The following is a 17,823-nucleotide window of genomic DNA, read 5'->3' on the forward strand; positions in this document are numbered from 1 at the left end:
TTGTCCGGCGGGCACGGCCCTGCTCGGCGGGGCGTCCTCCCGGGCTGGCCTCGGCGCGCCGCCGTGCCGTGCCGCTCGCGGTCTTCCTTCCCCCAGGTGGGCGGGTGTCCTGTCGCGGTCTCTGCGGGCGGAGCTGGCTCCGCTCGGCCTGCCCGGTTCGCCCCGGCGCCGCGGGTGCCCTGGGGCCGGCGGGGTGCTCCTCCGCAGACTGCGAGCCCGGTGCTCGCCTGCTCCAGGAGGCGTGCTGTCAAGACCCAGGCCGTTGGCAGGTTTTTAAAGTTGCTGTATGTCAGGGGCGCCTGGCTGGCTCACTCGGTGGTGCCTGCCGCTGTTGAAATCGGGGTGTGAGGGCCTGCCCCACCTTGAGTGTAGAGATGACTTAAAATCTTTAAATAAAAAATAAATAGAAATAAAAGTACTGTATGTAAGCCAGTAGTATTTCCGGTCAACCCAGTGTAGATAAAATAGATTGTTACCCGCGGTGGCGCATTTTCTGATAGGGATGCGGGTAGAGCCCAGGACCCTGACTTGAGCTGTTTTGTCTTTGAAATGGATGGTTCTCGTCTGCGGAGATAAACGACCTCTGATATTAACACTTCGAAGTAAATAGATTGATCTTCACTATTAAACCCCTTCATCCCTTCCCCACAGCAAAAGAACTTTCACTTTGATACTGGGAGAATGGTTATTTTACTTACGGATTCGCACTTCCCCCAGTCTTGGCCTGGTTTAAAGCAAATGATGAATGAAATTTCATTTCATTTTATACAACAAAATTCGTTGGCCACTAGTCTGCATGAGAGACTTGAATACTATGACATGTGGCAACGGAGACGTTATATGGAATAGAGAGACGATAACGAAGTTGAATAAGAAAAATAATTCCCTTTCTTTGAGACCATACAAATAATTTTAAAGTACCGTAGCAAGAAAGAGATAAGTTCTTTGAATCCTTGCATTTATTGGCCCTGGAATGAGTAGTGTTTGTCTGAATTTAAGAATAAAGGTTAGAAATAACTTACCCCTTCCAACAATAATCAAGCCAGCTTGAACTAGGTTATCTTTTTTAAAAATCACGATGCTATCTGAATAATGATTCCTTTCATGTTTTCATGGACTCCACAGACACAGAAACAAAAGGTTATCTTAATCATTGAACAAGAAATATTTCATGAGGCCTACCAGGTGCTAGCTACTGTGTATGCACTGGGGATGAGGAGCTTGCATTCTGTAAGACAGTTTACCTTGTGGGCTAAAAGGTCAGAAGATACTTTATTTACTAGCTTTACAAAGGTATTAAAATACATATCGATGACTTCACAGTTTTCTGAACAAGATAAGAGATTAAGAGCTAAAACCTAACTATGACCATGGATTTTAAATATACTACTAAGGAAACATGTTTAATTTTGAAGATACATTGAATTACCTTAGTTGGTTCGGTTCTGCTCTTTGGAGTGTGTTGGAAAAATGGATACTAAATTTTTTCCGAATTATATTTCTAGTTTAACTGGTGATGCTCCAACCCGTGGGAGTAAAAAGTAAGAGTTGAACATAAAATTTTTTATGTTTTGAGGTGCTTAAAAAATAAATGCTAACATGTTTCTCTCAAACTTGAAATACCTTAAGCAGTATGCTACCTTATCTACTCCACTTTGAATTTGCAAGATTTGGCCTTGAAAGAAAATGTATTACTGAGAACTACCTTTTTGGTTGTTGTCATTAAGGACTAGGAAATGGCATTCAAGATACTTTGGAATCATTAATTTTAATACACTTCTTTGTTCTGGCCTAGATTGGGGAGGAGTCACTTCAAAGTCACAGGATTCTCTTTTGGGGAGTATATTTGTTAATAAATGTTCCCAGTCATTTTTACTTTACCTTAATATTCAACCTGCAAAAAGGACTCATATTTTTAATCACCATTAAGTAGAGGGTTATGTTTATCATTGGTTTGATGATTTCAGAAAGACTTAATTAAGTAAAGGTAGAATTGCTGCCAATGAGGGCTGAACACCTTACACAACTGGTTTTCTGAAGACAGAAGATACCATTGTTAATTTAAAAGTCATGAATTTTCTATGGCCAATTCCAACATACCAGCTGTCCAGATTCATGTGCAGGATTTGGTCTTCAGTGTTACTAAATCTGTTTTCAAGACTTCTAGCTTTTGGGGGGCTCCTGGGTGGCTCAGTTGGTTAAGCGACTGCCTTTGGCTCAGGTCATGATCCCAGGGTCCTGGAATCCAGCCCCAAATCGGGCTCTCTACTCAGCAGGCAGTCTGCTTCTCCCTCTCCCTCTGCTCGTGCTCTCACTTGCTCACCCTTTCTCTCAAATAAATAAAATCTTAAAAAAAAAAACAAACCTAGCTTTTCCCTTGAATTCTGTGTGTTGACACAGATCGCCTTTTGTTCATTTTCTTATTTTACTAGCACGTCTAGTATCTGGACCAGAGCTTTCTCCATCAGATATTTCACTGCGGAAATTTCCTCCCACATGCACAACAGGTGGATTTCATCACAGATTCATTCAGCAGCTCTTTTCTGAATGCAGTGCTGGAACAGTGAGGGAGGGAGTTCAAAAGAATTTACAGTCTAAAGTACTGGGGAGAGAAATATATACATTGTACTAGACACAAGAGACTCTTAGAAAAACTTACGAAGATAGGGATGGAGAGAGGCAGTGAAAGGAGGGATAATACTCCAGTAGAACTTTGAGTAGTCAGGGAGCCTGTGCTTAGCACTGATGGAGAGTTCTCCTAATTCTGAACAATAGGTTCTAATATTTTAGCTTTATGCATTAGAACATAGTTTACATTAGACTACAATTTAGTTTGAAATAGAATTGCAGTATTGGACTCCAGGAATCTTGAAAGGAAAAAAAAAATGAACTGTTCTAGGAACATACTGGTTTGTCTCTGCTTAAGCATTTGCCTTTCAATAGAACAACCAAACAAACCAAAAAAAAAAAGAACTGAGGAACCTCTGTGTGGTTTTGAGGAATGCAAAAATAAAGGGGATTTCTTTCTTTCTTTTGACACTATTTTGCAAGGTATCAGTAGGGCCCCTTTTGTCAAGATAATTTGAAAGTAACTTCAAGTGAATCCGCTTTTTAAAAGGCCCACTGAAACCGCAATTCAGATTGTTTTTGTTCTCAAGAGAGGAGATGATATAGAATGTTTAATGAATCCCAAGTAGACACTTCCTACTACACATACTTGATGAATGATGGGTGGTTTCCTAGCTTTGGTCTTCCATCCGGAGACAGTGCTGTCTTGGGGTGCAAATGACCCTTGTGCTTTTAAATGGAGACGTGCTGTGTGCACATGTAGGAGTGCAGACGTGCCTTGTTTGTGTTGGGGTGCAAGCATGCTGTGTCAGGGTGCGCATACGCTGTGTGTTGGGTGCAAACGTGCTGTGTTGGGGTGCAGATGTGCCTTGTGCACATTAGGAGGCAAGTGTGCTGTGTTGGGGTGCAAACGTGTTGGGGTGCAAGCGTGCTGTGTTGGGGTGCAGACATGCTGTGTTGGGGTGCAAGTGTGCTGTGTTGGGGTGCAGACATGCTGTTAGGGTGCAAGCGTGCTGTGTTGGTGTGCAGATGTGCTGTTGGGTTGCGGCTATGCCGCGTGCGCGTAGGGGCGCAAACGCGCTGTGCTGGGGTGCGGACGTGCTTCCCGAGCAGGCAAGGTACCGGAGGCGCGTGCCCGCACCGTGAACTCGGGCAGTCAGCGGCCTCCCGCTCCCCAGCGGGAGGTGGGACCGGCCCCGATTCGTCAGCGTCAGCACAAACACCTGCACGACGGGATCCCAAGAGCAGAAGGGCCCCCTCCTCCCGGCGCGAAGGAGCGCCTCCCTCTACCGCCTAGGGCGCCCGTGCCGCGCCCCGCCTCGCCCGCGCCGACCTCTTCCTCGCCCCCAGAGCCGCAACGGGTGCCCTGCAGGCCAGAGGGAGGCGCAGGCCCGGCTACCCGACCGCCTCTTTGGGGGTTGGAGGGACCGAGGCCGACCATCTTCCGGAATAGGCGGCACGGCCGGATCCCCTTCCGGGTTGGGCGGGGCCTGGGCGTCCGCCGTTCTCGGTTGGACAGAGCATAGGAAGCCCTTTCCGGGTTGGGCGGGGCCTTGTCTGGCATTTATCAGGAGTGGGCGGGGCCTGGACGCCCTCTTCCGGGTGGGCGGGTCCGCTGCGAGCCCCGCCCGGAGTGGGCGTGGCGAGCCTCCGCGGCGACCGCGCGCACCCCTGCTCGGTGCCGCTCGCGGGCCGGCCATGCTGCGGAAGCGCGGGGCGGCTGTGGGCCCCCGGCTCCTGCGGGCCGCCCTGGGCCTGGGCGCCCGGCTCGGGCCGGCGCGGGCGGCGTCGGGCGTGCGCGGGCAGGGCTGGTTGCAGCCGGCGGGCCACGACACGGGCGTCAAGGTGTACAACAGCCTCACCCGGAGGAAAGACCCCTTGATCGTGGGCAGCGTGGACGCCGCCTCCTGGTAGCCGCCCAGGATTGGGGGAGCGGGGTGCTGGGGACGTGGGGCGGGAAGGACGGTACACCCAGCGCTGCGCTGAAAGGTTCTCAGGTGGGGAGCATTTAATAAGTACAAAATCCATGGAAGCACAGTTGGAGATCCTGGTGTGGTCCCGGGCACTTGGCTGGCTTTGGCTACGAATTCCCCAAAAGTGGTTATTTAACAGTTTTTAAAAGAGCATGGTTGTATGATAACCGTAACAGAGAATGTGGTGTCCTTTCTGGCAAACATGTTTCACATGGTGGATTTTAACTTTGTTCCTAGGTATAGCTGTGGACCAACTGTCTATGATCATGCACACCTTGGCCATGCTTGGTGAGTGTTCTGAATTTGATTTTTCACACTTCTAGGGACCATTTATTTTGGAAAGAAAGAGCCTTTTGCAGGTTTTTCCCATCTCTCAAGGGCAGCTTAAGAATACTGAATAGCAAAAAAAAAGAGAATACTGAATAGCTAACTATATTCCAGGTATTGTGGGAGGCACACCTGTTGTCTCATTTGGTTCTCATAGTAAATTCTAAGCACTTCTACCCATTTCACAGGGAGGCAGTGAGGAGCAGTGATAAATGACCTGTTTTGGAATTGGATGCTTCTTGGTGGGTTTTAGTGAGATCAGGTCAGGAGTCAGCAGTGAGAAGTTATTTCTGGCCCCTACTGCTTATTTTCTTTCCAATTTTGGACAAGCCCTTTTATTACTTTGAGTCCTGGTTTCTTCATCGTTGAGATGGGGATGATAATAGTATTCATCTGTCTGAATCTTCACAACTTTATGAAGCACCGCGCATAAAGTGCAGCGTACATAGTACCCGAGGTGCGCTGTGGTGGGGGCTGAGCAGTTTTTGGGGATAAGTAACTTGCCTGAGGCCACACATTTTGGAAGCAGCGGAGCCTGGTGTGTCTGATCTCCCCGGAGCTTGCTTTCTCAACCTCTTAACCCTCCGCTGCACTGCATCCCATCTTTGTCAAAATTACACTTTTCCTAGCGCTTTCTATGTTCTCTTGTTCCTTTTTTAAGCTTGTTATGTTTCAGACTTAGACTAAAAGGGAAAAGCTACCTTAACTCATTACACTTTTTACAAAATCCTGCATCACCCAGGGAGGCTGGAGTGTTTTTTGTGTTTTGTTAAAACAGAATCAGTGGCTAACTTACTATTAATTTTAAAAAGGATCTTTTGACCTCTTTATTGAAGTATAAAATATGTTGGGGAAGGATTGCAAAGACAGAAATCGCAGTCTTTTATAGAGCCAAGTGGATACAATCTGTGAGGGCAGGTGGGGTTGGTTTGCGCTGAGCAGTCAAGTGACACGTCAGGCCCATCCCCCTCCTGAGATGGAGCGTTAACTTCCTTGATGGCTTCATTCCAAAGAGATGGCTCCCAGGTCCTTGGAACTTTCCAGAGTTGTGGGACTCAGGAGAGGCTTCCTTAGCCATTAAAACCATTAACGTACATTTTAGAAGGACAGGAATTTCTGAAAGAAGGGGGCCGGGGGCGGGGAGGATGTTTCCTTATTTTCAGCTAGGAGAATCAAGCCTCTGGTTATAATTTGTATTTGCCATTACAAATACAGAAGAGAGGGGCGCCTGGGTGGCTCAGTCGTTGGGCGTCTGCCTTCAGCTCAGGTCATGATCCCAGCGTCCTGGGATCGAGCCCTGCATCGGGCTCCCTGCTCCGCGGGAAGCCTGCTTCTCCCTCTCCCATTCCCCCTGCTTGTGTTCCCTCTTTCGCTGTGTCTCTCTCTGTCAAATAAATAAAATCTAAAAAAACCCCCAAAAAACAGAAAAGAGTACAAATGTTAAGGGTACAGCTGAATGAATGTTCACGGGTCTTAGGCAGAGACACCTTACCATCACCCCAGAAGCCTGAGCATCCCCTTCATCACTGTGGTCCCCCACCCTCTCGAGGATAACCGGTTATCCTCTATGGAAGATGGACTGTGAGATAGAACCCATTCCTCAAGAGTCATTCAGGATGCTCCTGAGTGGTGGGAAACCCGAGAACTTCAAGATTCTGAAGAAGCTGAGAGGTCTTAGGGGCAGGGATGGTCAAGCATGGCTCCCATAGCTCCTAAAGTAAAGGTCCAAATCCTAAGGACGTCTCTGCAGTTCTGGAAGTCTGTCCCGACGTACCGTCCAGGTTCATGTCTCCCCACTCGCCTCCCCAGGTTTTAAAAAGGCAGGTACTTGGGGTGCCTGGCTGGTTCAGTCAGTAGAGCACGGGACTCAGCCTCAGGGTCATGAGTTCAAGCCCCACCCTGGGCATAGAGCTTACTAAAAAAAAAAGACACTTAACAGACACAGCACTTTTTCTGTTCTAAATGCTTTACAAACACCAGCCAGTGTGATTCTCCTAAGGACACCGGGTGATGGTGCTGTTCTCCCCCCAGGGGCAGATACAGTGCACAGGGAACCACTCTTGGGGGAGCCGAATGAAGGGCATGGTGATGACCCATGACTGCGGTGACAGAGGCTCATGCCTGTAGGAGTTGGTGCTGCGGGGCATCAGGATCGTGTTCAGCAACCCCGTGGCATAGCAGGATTCTGCCCATTTTATAAATAAGCAGCCTAAGGCTTCAGATGATTAAATATCTCGGTGAGGAGTTTCCGACCTGGCTTGGTCACCGGAGCTGAGTTTGGCAAGGGTAGTGTGGGACGCAGACGGGGTACAATGACAGGGCTCGTGTTTGAGTTACAGAGGCCGTGTGGGTGACAGATGAACATGAGATTTGCCAACCCTGAGTTTTAAGGTTGCTTTTATGGGAAACCAGATTCTGGACATTTTAAATGGCTCTTGAGCCCTTTTGGTTTTACACATCTGAGCTGCCCCAGTGTGGCATGCTGATAAGCTGGTGGTTTTTTGTTTTGTTTTGTTTTTTTAAGATTTTATTTATTTGAGAGAGAGAGCGCGCGCATGCACAAATAGGGGGTAGGGGCAGAGAGAGAGGGAGAATCAGACTCCCCACTGAGCAGGGAGCCCGATGTGGGACTTGATCCCAGGACCCTGAGATCATGACCTGAGCCAAAGGCAAACACTTAACTGACTGAGCCACCCAGGCGCCCCAAGCTGGTGTGTTAATATCCCACAACAGTGCACACATTTCTCGGGAGTAACACCATACAGCTTTAACAGCCTCGTCCTTGGTCTGCTGTTCCTTCTGTTTTGCCATAGTGAAACCGTCCAGTTATTCTAGAACATAAACAAGGACGGTAAAAGCTCTCAGTATTTTAACTACCTGGTGAGATTGTATTACCAGTGAATTGTTCTCCAATTAAATGGTGTAAACTCATGTAACAGCCCCAGCATTAAACATGCTCACCATGTGCCTGACATTGAGGTGTTGCCTTTGCTGATTTCTTGTGGGGCCCCATGTGGGCCAGTCAGTGGAAGGCTTTCCCTCTTCCTAGCTGTGCGGGACCCATTAGCTCCATCACACACCTAAAGTTTGGGGCAGCCTGTTAAGATGCAAGGCATTCCTTTTTAAAGATCCCACTGGGGACTTTGTGCATTAAAGACGCTCTGACATTTCTTTTCTTGCAGCTCGTACGTTAGATTTGATATCATCCGAAGGATCCTTACCAGGGTTTTTGGATGCAACATCATCATGGTGATGGGAATCACAGATGTGGACGATAAAATAATCCACAGAGCCGCCGAGGTAAGTGCAGAGGGTGATGTTGTCCGTAACTGGATCGATGCTATGCTGTGCTGAGCCCCTAGCTGCTCCGCAGGTGTGTTCTGCATCTCTCCGTCCACATGCCGCTTGGCGAGAGCACTCTGACAGGTCATCAGGGGAGTCTCTGTGCTGGTAAAGGAGGCCTGTTTGATTCTGGGCACCGAAGCCTTTGATGTCCTTGTCCCCTGCTTGAAGTTTGTCCCTTCCTCGGCCCCGCGGCCTCGTGGCCTCCAGGCCTCCCACGCACAGGGAAGGCAAAGGGCCGCTTCCGGGCTAGGGAAGCTTAGCTCACGGGAAGTTCAGTTTTCTCATTTGTTTAGTACACAGGGCACTTCTCTTATAACTCATGCATCATTTAGGGGAAGCTTTTTTTTTAAAATTTTTGTTATGTTAATCCCCATACATTACATCATTAGTTTTAGATGAAGTGTTCCACGATTCATTGTTTGTGCATAACACCCAGTGCTCCATGCAGAACGTGCCCTCTTTAATACCCATCACCAAGCTAACCCTTCCCCCCAACCCTCTTCCCTCTAGAGCCCTCAGTTTGTTTCTCAGAGTCCATTATCTCTCATGGTTCGTCTCCCCCTCCGATTCCCCCTTCATTCTTCCCTTCCTGCTGTCTTCTTCTTCTTTTTTTTTTTTTTTTTTAACATATAATGTGTTATTTGTTTCAGAGGTACAGGTCTGTGATTCAACAGTCTTACACAATTCACAGCGCTCACCATAGCACATACCCTCCCCAATGTCTATCACCCAGCCACCGCATCCCTCTCACCCCCCACCACTCCAGCAACCCTCAGTTTGTTTCCTGAGATAAGAATTCCTCATATCAGTGAGGTCATATGATACATGTCTTTCTCAGTTTGACTTATTTGGCTCAGCATAATACCCTCCAGTTCCATCCACGTCATTGCAAATGGCAAGATCTCATTCCTTTTGATGGCTGCATAATATTCCATTGTGTATATATACCACATCTTCCTTATCCATTCATCTGTCGATGGACATCTTGGCTCTTTCCACAGTTTGGCTATTATGGACATTGGTGCTATAAACATCGGGGTGTCCATACCCCTTCGGATTCCTACATTTGTATCTTTGGGGTAAATACCCAGTAGTGCAATTGCTAGGTTGTATAGTAGCTCTATTTTCAACTTTCTGAGGAACCTCCATACTGTTTTCCAGAGTGGCTGCACCAGCTTGCATTCCCACCAACAGTGTAGGAGGGTTTAGGGGAAGCTTTTGGGGGAAAGTTTTAACTGAGGGGTTAAGTTAAATATAGATAAATTTTTAAGTCTATTTCCTGGTTTTTATAATTAGCAACTTTAACAATTATCTCTAAGGATCTGCAGATAATTGTTAAATGATCCAATCTATGCAAAAACCTACATTGAGTGCTTTATATTCCCGTTATTTTAGAAGATGTATGTACTAAAAACTGTCTATACTATTTTTTTTTAGGAACCAGTCTACACTTTATAATGTTTTATAGTCTGCTTTTTCCATTTAGTATATTTTGAGTACTTTTTTCATGTTCTTAAATATTCTTGAACGTTTTTAAATAGCCATATAGCATTTCATCGCATGGAGATACCCTCATTTACCATTCTTGTTTTTGGACTCTTGAATTACTTCCATATTCTGCTTTCTCTCAGATTTATTTTCTAGAAGCCATGTGTCCCTGTTTCCTACCAATTTGCCTTTTTTTTTTTTTGTAAAGTTTTACTTGTTTAAGTAATCTCTGCACCTGACCTGGGGCTAGAACTCAACGACCCTGAGATCAAGCATCGCACGCTCCCCCAACCAAGCCAGCCAGGCATCCCCTAATTTACCTTTTTAACAACTAGATAGCATTCGGCATGGGGGCTGTTCAGCAGTTTCCCATCATTGGCTGTGTTGTTTATAGCTGTTAAAAATAGGGCTACTGTGAATATCTTTTTTTTTCATCCTGTCTTGTTTCGCTAAATACTTTTCCCAAAGTGGAGTCACTGGTTCAAGGAGGAATGGTTTTTTTAATAAGGTTTTTCTTCTTAGAGTTGGGTGGTTTAGAGAGTGCTTACTGGTGGCGCCCAAACCCAGTGGGGTTTCCTGGGTCTGTCTTGTCCAAATAGCTGAGCCAGTACGTCATGCTCCCTTAGAGTAGACTCGATTTCCACTTCCAGAACTGTCCCTGAGCACGCATCGAACCGTCCGGGGTCTGGCCTGTGCCTGGCTTTGTGCCAAGAAAGGTGAGGAAGACCAGTCCTGGCCTCATGGAGCTTGCATCTGGGGAGGCAGAAGAGCCCACAGAGAGATGCTCTGTGTGCGACATAGTTCATTTTATAAGCCCAGCTAGGGACGTGCAAGGAAGACCATCACACCTCCGTGGAATGCAGAAGTGATTCACTGGAGGAGGTTAGCCCCGAATTAGCATTAGTAGAGGATGGGTGGTGAGGAGTGAGGGCAGGAAGGACACCTGGGCAGAGGGCAAGCGAGGAGGGGCCGAAAGGCTGCATGGAGGCCTGCGAGGGAACCCGCCGTCCTGCTCCCATGGCCTGTGGGCGGGCTGGCAGGTGAGGCTGGAGAGGTGGGGGCAGCCGGGCCTGGAGGACCTACTGGGGACTTGCACTTTGTCCGGTAGACTCTTGGGGTGCTCTAGCCAGGCTCAGCTCCATCCAGTGGAGACCACTCGGTGGTGGGGAGGACACAGCCAGAGATGGGCCCACAGACAGGGTTGGTGGGAGCTTCGCCCCGGCGAGCAGAGTGAGTGTGACGTACCTAAAGAAACGCAGACCTGGATACAGAAATATGGAGCTCGGTCAGCTCAGGGCCTTGGTATCATAGAGATACGTGTGGACTTTACCCCAGTTCCAGGCACAGAGCGCCCACGGAATCTAGTGAGGGAGAGCATCTTCTGTATGCTGATGAGATCACGGCTGGGCCCCTGGAGGGCTTCAGTATGGGGGCTGGGGTCCCAGAGACCCAACCATGGCGAGAGCTGGGACCTTTCACCCCCCACCCCTGGCGTGGTGCTTATTGCCAGTGGCCAGGGATTTAATCACCTGTGCCAAGTCGTGAAGCCTCCATAAACACCCCCAAAATGAGGGGGCTCAGCGCTTCGGGCTGGTGAGCACAGGTGGGCGCTGGGAGGGCGGCGTCGGAGAGCCTGGGAGCCCCGCCCCTCGCCCTATGCTGCTCCTGAGTTGTGTCCTTTATCATAAACTAGGGTTGGTAAGTGGCCTGCTTTCCTGGGTTCTGTGACTCAGATCAAACCCCCAAATTTAGACTCCATGGCAGGAGTTCAAGTGGCCAGGGGACCCATGGTGGCTGGTGTCTGAAGGCGGCAGTCCCACGGGGTCTGCGCTGAGCCGGGGAGTTCGTGTCGGAATAGGGTTGAATCGTGGACAACCAGCTGCAGCCGGAGAACTGGAGAAGTGGCTAGAGTTGGAAAAGGCGCCACGCGTTTGGCTGGAAGCAGAGAGTGGGCAGGCTAGCACTTGGGGTTCATCACCGTCCCTGCTGCTCTCTGTGTCTGCCCCTGGGGTCAGGCGTCCCCTGGTCCAGCCAAGGCCCTGGGGGCAAGGTGAGCCGTCCCTTTGTGGGGAGCTGCAAGTGAGGGGACAGCAGGGGGCAAGGGGTCCCCAGGCAGGTGGTGCTCGTGTTAGATGGCAGACCCACAGGATCCTGCGTGTGGAGCACGGGAGGAGGGGGCCCGAGTTTGGAGCGTTTGTCCAGGGCTGTCTGACTTCAGTGTGAGCTCAGCCACTCACCAGCGGCGCAGCCTTTGGATTCTAGAGTGAAGCTTCTGAGCAAACGGGAGAAAGAAAGGAACGTCCTCTGATCCATGGGTAGGACGGACGGGGGAGAGGCAGAGGCAGGGGCTGTGCTGTTTTCTGGGAGGTGCTGGGATGGTGCCTGCGGGGGGCCTTGAGGAGGGGTCCGGAGCCATTGCTGGGAGGGAAGGCTGACCCCAGGGGTGCTGAGCAGGAAGGCCTGCTGGACGGGGCCCTCACTGGCTGCGGGCAGGGTGTAGCTGGTAGCAAGCAAGCCGTGGTCTCTGGCCTGGTGAGCGCGGGGTTGGAAGGGACACTGCCGCGGGAGGCGTTGGTTATGGAGGAAGGTGACCCAGGTGAGTGTTTCATCTGTCCTCAGTCCTCCCCTTCAGCGGGGATCCGAGACCACGCACCTGGGTCCCTGCACTTGATGAATCGGGCTCTGCTGTGAATCTTCAGACTCGGAGGTGGACCTGTGAGCTGCAAGGCCTGCTGGGAGGCTGGAGGCACGGCTGGTGGGGAAGGAAGGGGAGGGGCTGAGGGGCTCGGATGCAGGTGAGGATGGGGGGCGGACTTCAGGAGGGAGGGATGGTGGCACAGGGTAAATGCAGCGAGAATGAAGTTACTGAGAGGATTTCACAGATGCCGCGAGGAAGCAGAGCTTGTTACTTTTAAGAATTGTATTATACTTGGCCTACGAACAGGTTGGTAGAATTAGCTGAAAGATTCTGTATGTAGAGAGCATTTAATTTTTGACACCTGAAAATTTCCCTCCTTGTCACATGGCAGGATGCTAACGTGGCACTGAATAGTTGTTCTCGCAGTATCTCTTTAAGATGATGAAGCATGCATCTGAAACATGGTTATGAAAGCATCTGTTTGTTTCTTAGTATCTGGCAAAAAGGCTATTTTTTATCTAATGCAACCTATTAAAGTGATGGCGATGCTCTTCATGCCGTCTGCTTCAGCACTTGCTTGTACGTACGGTATTTTATATTATAATATTACACTTTTCTGGATCTCTCCCTTGACTTTGATGTTCGGCACAGTGTTACAGTTTGTCAGGGATAAAAACGGTGGGGGGATTTCCGGGGCGAGCCCTACGAGAGGCGTGGTACATGGGCATCGTCGCATTTTGTAGGAAAAATTGGGATGAATGTGTCAGAGTGACTCAGGCCGAAGGTATTCTTTCTCTGCTGCTGGTCACTGGCCCCTGTTGCCTTCTTTGCGGGAGGGAGGCCGGACACTGCTGCTGAGTGCTGAGGGCCCGGCCGGGGGGCCCTTGCTGCGGGCGAGGCAGCTTGAGATGGTTTGTGATGGTCGGGGCGGATGGACAGTGACTGAGATCGAAGACTGAGACCGCATTTCAGCTCCCGCCTCGTGCGGTTTGTTTTTCGGAGAGTGAGAGCCGCGCTGTCCAGATGCATGGTGTGACCCGCTGCCAAAAGGTTAAGTTTAAAAGGTTTCGTTTTAGAATATGATTCCACTCCTCCGTGCAAGGCCAGCAGTAGATTGGTGTCCCACTTACAATTCACTGCCCCTCAGTGTTTCCGAACCACGGCCGCTGGGCTTACGCGTGTGAGCTGGAGAAGCCGCCTGTGAAGCCGGGCTTGCATGTTTGGGCAGCGTGGTACTTGCTAGGTCATTCAGAGGGGTGTGTGTGCGCGTTCCTAATACTCCCTTTCAGAACCAGAGACGTGGATTCTAGAGTTCATATGCGGCCAGGAAAAGTCTGTAAAAGAGTATTGGGGCGCCTGGGTGGCTCAGTCGGTTAAACGTCTGCCTTCGGCTCAGGTCATGATCCCAGGGTCCTGGGATCGAGTCCCACATTGGGCTCCCTGCTCAGCCGGGAAGCTGCTTCTCCCTCTCCCTCTCCCCCCTCCCCTCCCCCGCTCGTGTGCTCTCTTTCTTGCATTCTCTCTGACAAATAAAAATAAGTAAAAAAAATTTTTTTTAAAGAAGAGTATTAAGGAGGGAATAGTCCTACCTAATATTAAAACATTTTTAAAGCTATAGAAAATTTTTTGTTTTCATATATTCTTTCTTTTTTTTGGCGCAGCTTTGAGTGACCAGACCTACAATAAATTGCACCTAGTACTTCGAGGTATACAGCATGATAAAATCTGTGAACCCATCACCATCGTCAGGATGAGCATCTCCATCCATCGCCCCCGAAAGCTTCCTCTGCCCCTTGTCATCCTTCCCTCTTTGCTGCCCTGCCCCCAAGCTTTCACCAGTCTACCTTCTGTCACTGTGAAGGTTGTAGACATTAAACGTTGTACAGACAGCATGAACAGACAGATAATGGGACACACTAGAAAGGCAGAAATAGACACAGTATATAATGGAAATTTGTGATAAAGATGGCATTTCAAATCATTGGGGAAGAGAGGAATTATCCGGTAAAAGATGTTGACAGTTAGGTAAGCATCTGGGGGAAAAAAAACCCAGGAGGGGTGGTGGATCTAACAACCAGATCCTGGGCAGATCGGAGCCTAATGTAAAAGAAATGGAACCACGAATTACTGAAAGAACCTTGGGGCACTTTTTATAGCCTCATACTGGGAAGGCTCTCCTAAATTTGTTTCCATACCCAGGAGCCATTTGGGGAAAAAGATTTGAGAAATACAAAAGATGGCTAAATATAGAAATGACATTTTCTATAGAACAAAAACTAACCATAAAGTTGAAAGACTGTGACAGTAATTGAAATTCACATCAGAGATAAAAGGCTAATTTCGTTTATGTAAAACTACTTCCTACCAATGGACAGGAAGAGCTCTACAAGTCAGTGGAGAAATGGGTGTGGTGATTACACTGTTAATATAAATGGCTCTAAACCTGTGAGAGATGTTCAGCTCCTTCAGAAGAGAGAAGTACATGTTAAACTTACAGCGAGAAAGCGTGTGTTAGCAGTCATGTTGCTGATGTCCACAAGTGTGCCCCCCACCCCCGTGCGGTCGGGGCTCAGTCAGGTTCAGGCCAGCGCACCCTCTGCGGGGGCGGCAGGTACCCAGCCAGGGCGTGTGCACCTGTCCTCCGACCAGCGGTCTGGCATCTGGATCCGTACTCAGGAATGGCCTGGCCCGTTGTCACAGCAGAAGAAGAGGGCGTGAGGAGGGGGCCCGGGGAGCGGCTCCTGGTACGCGGGCCGGGCCGGCCAGCAGGACGGTGGTGGTAGTGGAGGGAGCCAGCTGCAGGCCGTGTGTGCAGGGCGCTGCGTTTCAGGAGGGGGATGCAGATCCGTGTGTCTGGGAGCCGGGTGTCCTGTGTCTAACAGAGGCGTGAACACAGCGTCGTCCATTCACGCGGTCGTCTTTCTGAGATGCACACGGATCCTCGTAGCAATCTTGGGGGTCGGTAGGTGGGACCTCTCCATGTTGCAAGAAAGCCCCAGGCACAGAGGCTCATGCCTTGCGCACGGCCACACAGCTGAAGAGTCGCTTTGTTCACCAGATTGATTTATTCAGTAAATGCCCGGTGGTCGCGGTTTCTGGGATGATTGCCTTTCTGGGGCCCCGGGCGGGGAAGAGCGTGGCCGCGGAGTGGCGGGCTGGCGGGGGCCTCTCGCTGAGAAGGGGGAGTCTTGCTTGCCGCGCTGGAGCTGCGGTGTGTCGGCCGCGGAGCGGGGCCCTGGTTCCGGGGCTGCAGGGGCGGGGGCTGCAGTCCCGGGCCCTTCGCGAGCTCCACGGGGTCCCAGACCTGTCCTTCTTTTGTTCTTGGAACGTTTTTTTCTGCTGAAAAGTAAAAAATGCTTTGGGGAGCCGGTTTTGTGTGCCAGTGTGCCCTCAGGCCCTGGGGCTGCAGGAGCGTGCCCCCAGATGCCCCGCGCTCAGAATGTGACGTCTGTCTCCGGGGGCTGCTGTGCCCCTGCGTCCCCCCAGCCCTGCCACCTGCCCACTGTTCGTTTGCACCAGCTCTGCTGCTTTCCAAACACTTCTTAGAGTTCCTCGTTCATGTGTTTTTGACGGGTTTTCTTGCCCCCGCCCCCCCGAGGGGAAGGGATAAGAGAGAAACCCAAGTTTCTGGTTATGATGTAGACTAGATTGAGCTAGCCTGCCCTTGCCCTAGAAAAGCGAGGCTTTTTCGTGTGTTTGGGGGTTTTGTTTTGAATTATGTAACAGAAATCGTGACATTGTTTATTCCTTTTTTCCCCTCTAACCAGAAAACGGGGTCAGTGAGCCTTTGTGACTAGCTAAGTTACTAGAATGAGTTTGGGAGCTAAAACGAAAGGCCCTTCTGCGAGGCCAGCCGCGGGGGCCCGACCTGCTGACCGGCTCACCTCGTCTTTCTGCAGATGAACGTGTCACCTGCCTCTCTCGCCAATCTGTATGAAGAGGATTTTAAACAAGACATGGCAGCCTTGAAGGTGAAGGGCGTCGCTGAGTTTCCTCGCCACGAGGGGGGCGTGAGCGCTGAAAGCCGGTGTGGCCGACCGACGCCTTTCACCCGTGGAAGGTCATCTCTCCTCTGCTTTCTGTCAGGTTCTCCCCGCGACTGTGTACTTGAGGGTAACTGAAAATATTCCTCAGATCATCTCTTTCATCGAAGGAATCATAGCTAACGGGCACGCTTATCCGACAGCACAAGGTAGGGGTTGTGTTACTTAACTGATCGTTGGGTAAATACCAGTGGGACCTTGAGAAAGTGGACACGTGTTTGCGAGTTGTTGGAGTTGCCGAGTGGCTTACTATCTTCTCTGGTTCACTGTGTTATCCGACCGAGGTGCCGGACTGTTCCCTAACGCGTCTGGTCCTCCTGCGTCCCCCCGCCCCGGGTCTCCTGCTGGCCGCTCCCTGCCTGGGGTGGGCCTGATCGCGTCCTTCTGGCACACCTCACTGCTGCCGGCCTGGGAGCCGCTGCTTTTTGCCTGGCGTTGGCTGCCGCTGGGGTCCCCGTGGTCCTCAGCCGCGCCTCCCCCTTTCCAGCCCTTTCCGCCCAAGTCCCACCCGTCCTCACAGTCCGACCGAGCTTTCTCCCTCCCGGGACGTTTCTTCTCCGCTCGGGGCTGAAAGCGGACTTGCAGCCCAGCTCTGGTGCCTGGGCTTTGCCCACTGGCCGCCGGGCATGTACCGCCCTCGCTTGCTGTTCTTGCTCTCGTATTCTGTCCCTTCTGGGATCATAAAACTGCTCGTTTTTGGTGAATGACCCACTAGCATGCCCAGCCCAGACTTGGGATGTGTGTGTCTTGTAATGCTTGTTCAAGTCAACAGCAGAGTATGAAGCGTGCAAGCAGATACTGTTTCTGCGGGTTATGGACTGTAAGCCCCTTCTTTCAGGGGTCCCACCTGCACGCCTAGATCCCTGCGAGGGGCCCCGGGTCCCCAGGAATGGGCGCTGCCTTTCTCAGTCCCCTGTGCATACACCAGAGTTTGCAGCTTTCTTACTTTACCGTATTTGCAGCTTTCTTACTTTACCGTATTTGCTATATTTAGATTTTGTCTCCAAGAGAAACTTGTTTTTAAGGGGCCTGCGTGACTGAACTGGAGTTTTTTCTGGAAAATACAGGCATTGTCGTCCTGCTGCTGTGAGACATGAAATGAGACAAGCAGCCCAGAGTGAGACTCACGGGAGGCAGAGGGCCAAACGCGCCTTAGCAATAGATGCCCCTGGTCTGTTGCTTTATGACGGTGCTTTATTGTAAGCTTTTAATAGTGATAATGTAAATACAGTGAAAATAAGTTGACATTAACGCAGACGCCATTAATTTGGGCTTTGTGACAATTCCATAAAAGCTTGGCTGTGATTTAAATTTTGAACTCTTGGGGCGCCTGGGTGGCTCAGTTGGTTAAGCGTCCGCCCTCGGCTCAGGTCATGATCCCAGGGTCTTGGGATCGAGTCCCGCATCCGGCTCCCTGCTCAGCGGGGAGCCTGCTTCTCCC

General features: G+C 50.3%; 1 protein-coding gene and 1 long non-coding RNA gene across 2 annotated transcripts in view; one reads left to right on the forward strand and one right to left on the reverse strand.

The window, feature by feature from the left end:
• Nucleotides 1-54: 54 nt before the first annotated feature.
• On the reverse strand, nt 55-4,001 carry LOC135363808 (uncharacterized). The gene is made up of 3 exons (XR_010409881.1): nt 3,218-4,001; nt 477-564; nt 55-386 (listed from the first exon to the last, which is right to left on the reverse strand). It is a non-coding gene; the product is annotated as an uncharacterized LOC135363808 (long non-coding RNA).
• A 229-nt stretch (nt 4,002-4,230) lies between these two features.
• Nucleotides 4,231-17,823, forward strand: part of CARS2 (cysteinyl-tRNA synthetase 2, mitochondrial) — a 49,632-nt gene continuing 36,039 nt past the window's right edge. The window contains exons 1-5 of the mRNA XM_045869709.3: nt 4,231-4,478; nt 4,779-4,829; nt 8,051-8,168; nt 16,239-16,310; nt 16,426-16,531. Of these exons, the coding sequence (XP_045725665.1) occupies nt 4,267-4,478; nt 4,779-4,829; nt 8,051-8,168; nt 16,239-16,310; nt 16,426-16,531 (559 nt within the window). The 5' untranslated portion in view covers nt 4,231-4,266. The remainder of the gene's footprint in view (nt 4,479-4,778; nt 4,830-8,050; nt 8,169-16,238; nt 16,311-16,425; nt 16,532-17,823) is intronic.

The sequence above is a fragment of the Mirounga angustirostris genome, unplaced genomic scaffold (assembly GCF_029215605.1).
Source record: "Mirounga angustirostris isolate CCGP_5_RB_7025 unplaced genomic scaffold, mMirAng1.0.hap1 SCAF_3, whole genome shotgun sequence".
Taxonomy (NCBI): domain Eukaryota; kingdom Metazoa; phylum Chordata; class Mammalia; order Carnivora; family Phocidae; genus Mirounga; species Mirounga angustirostris.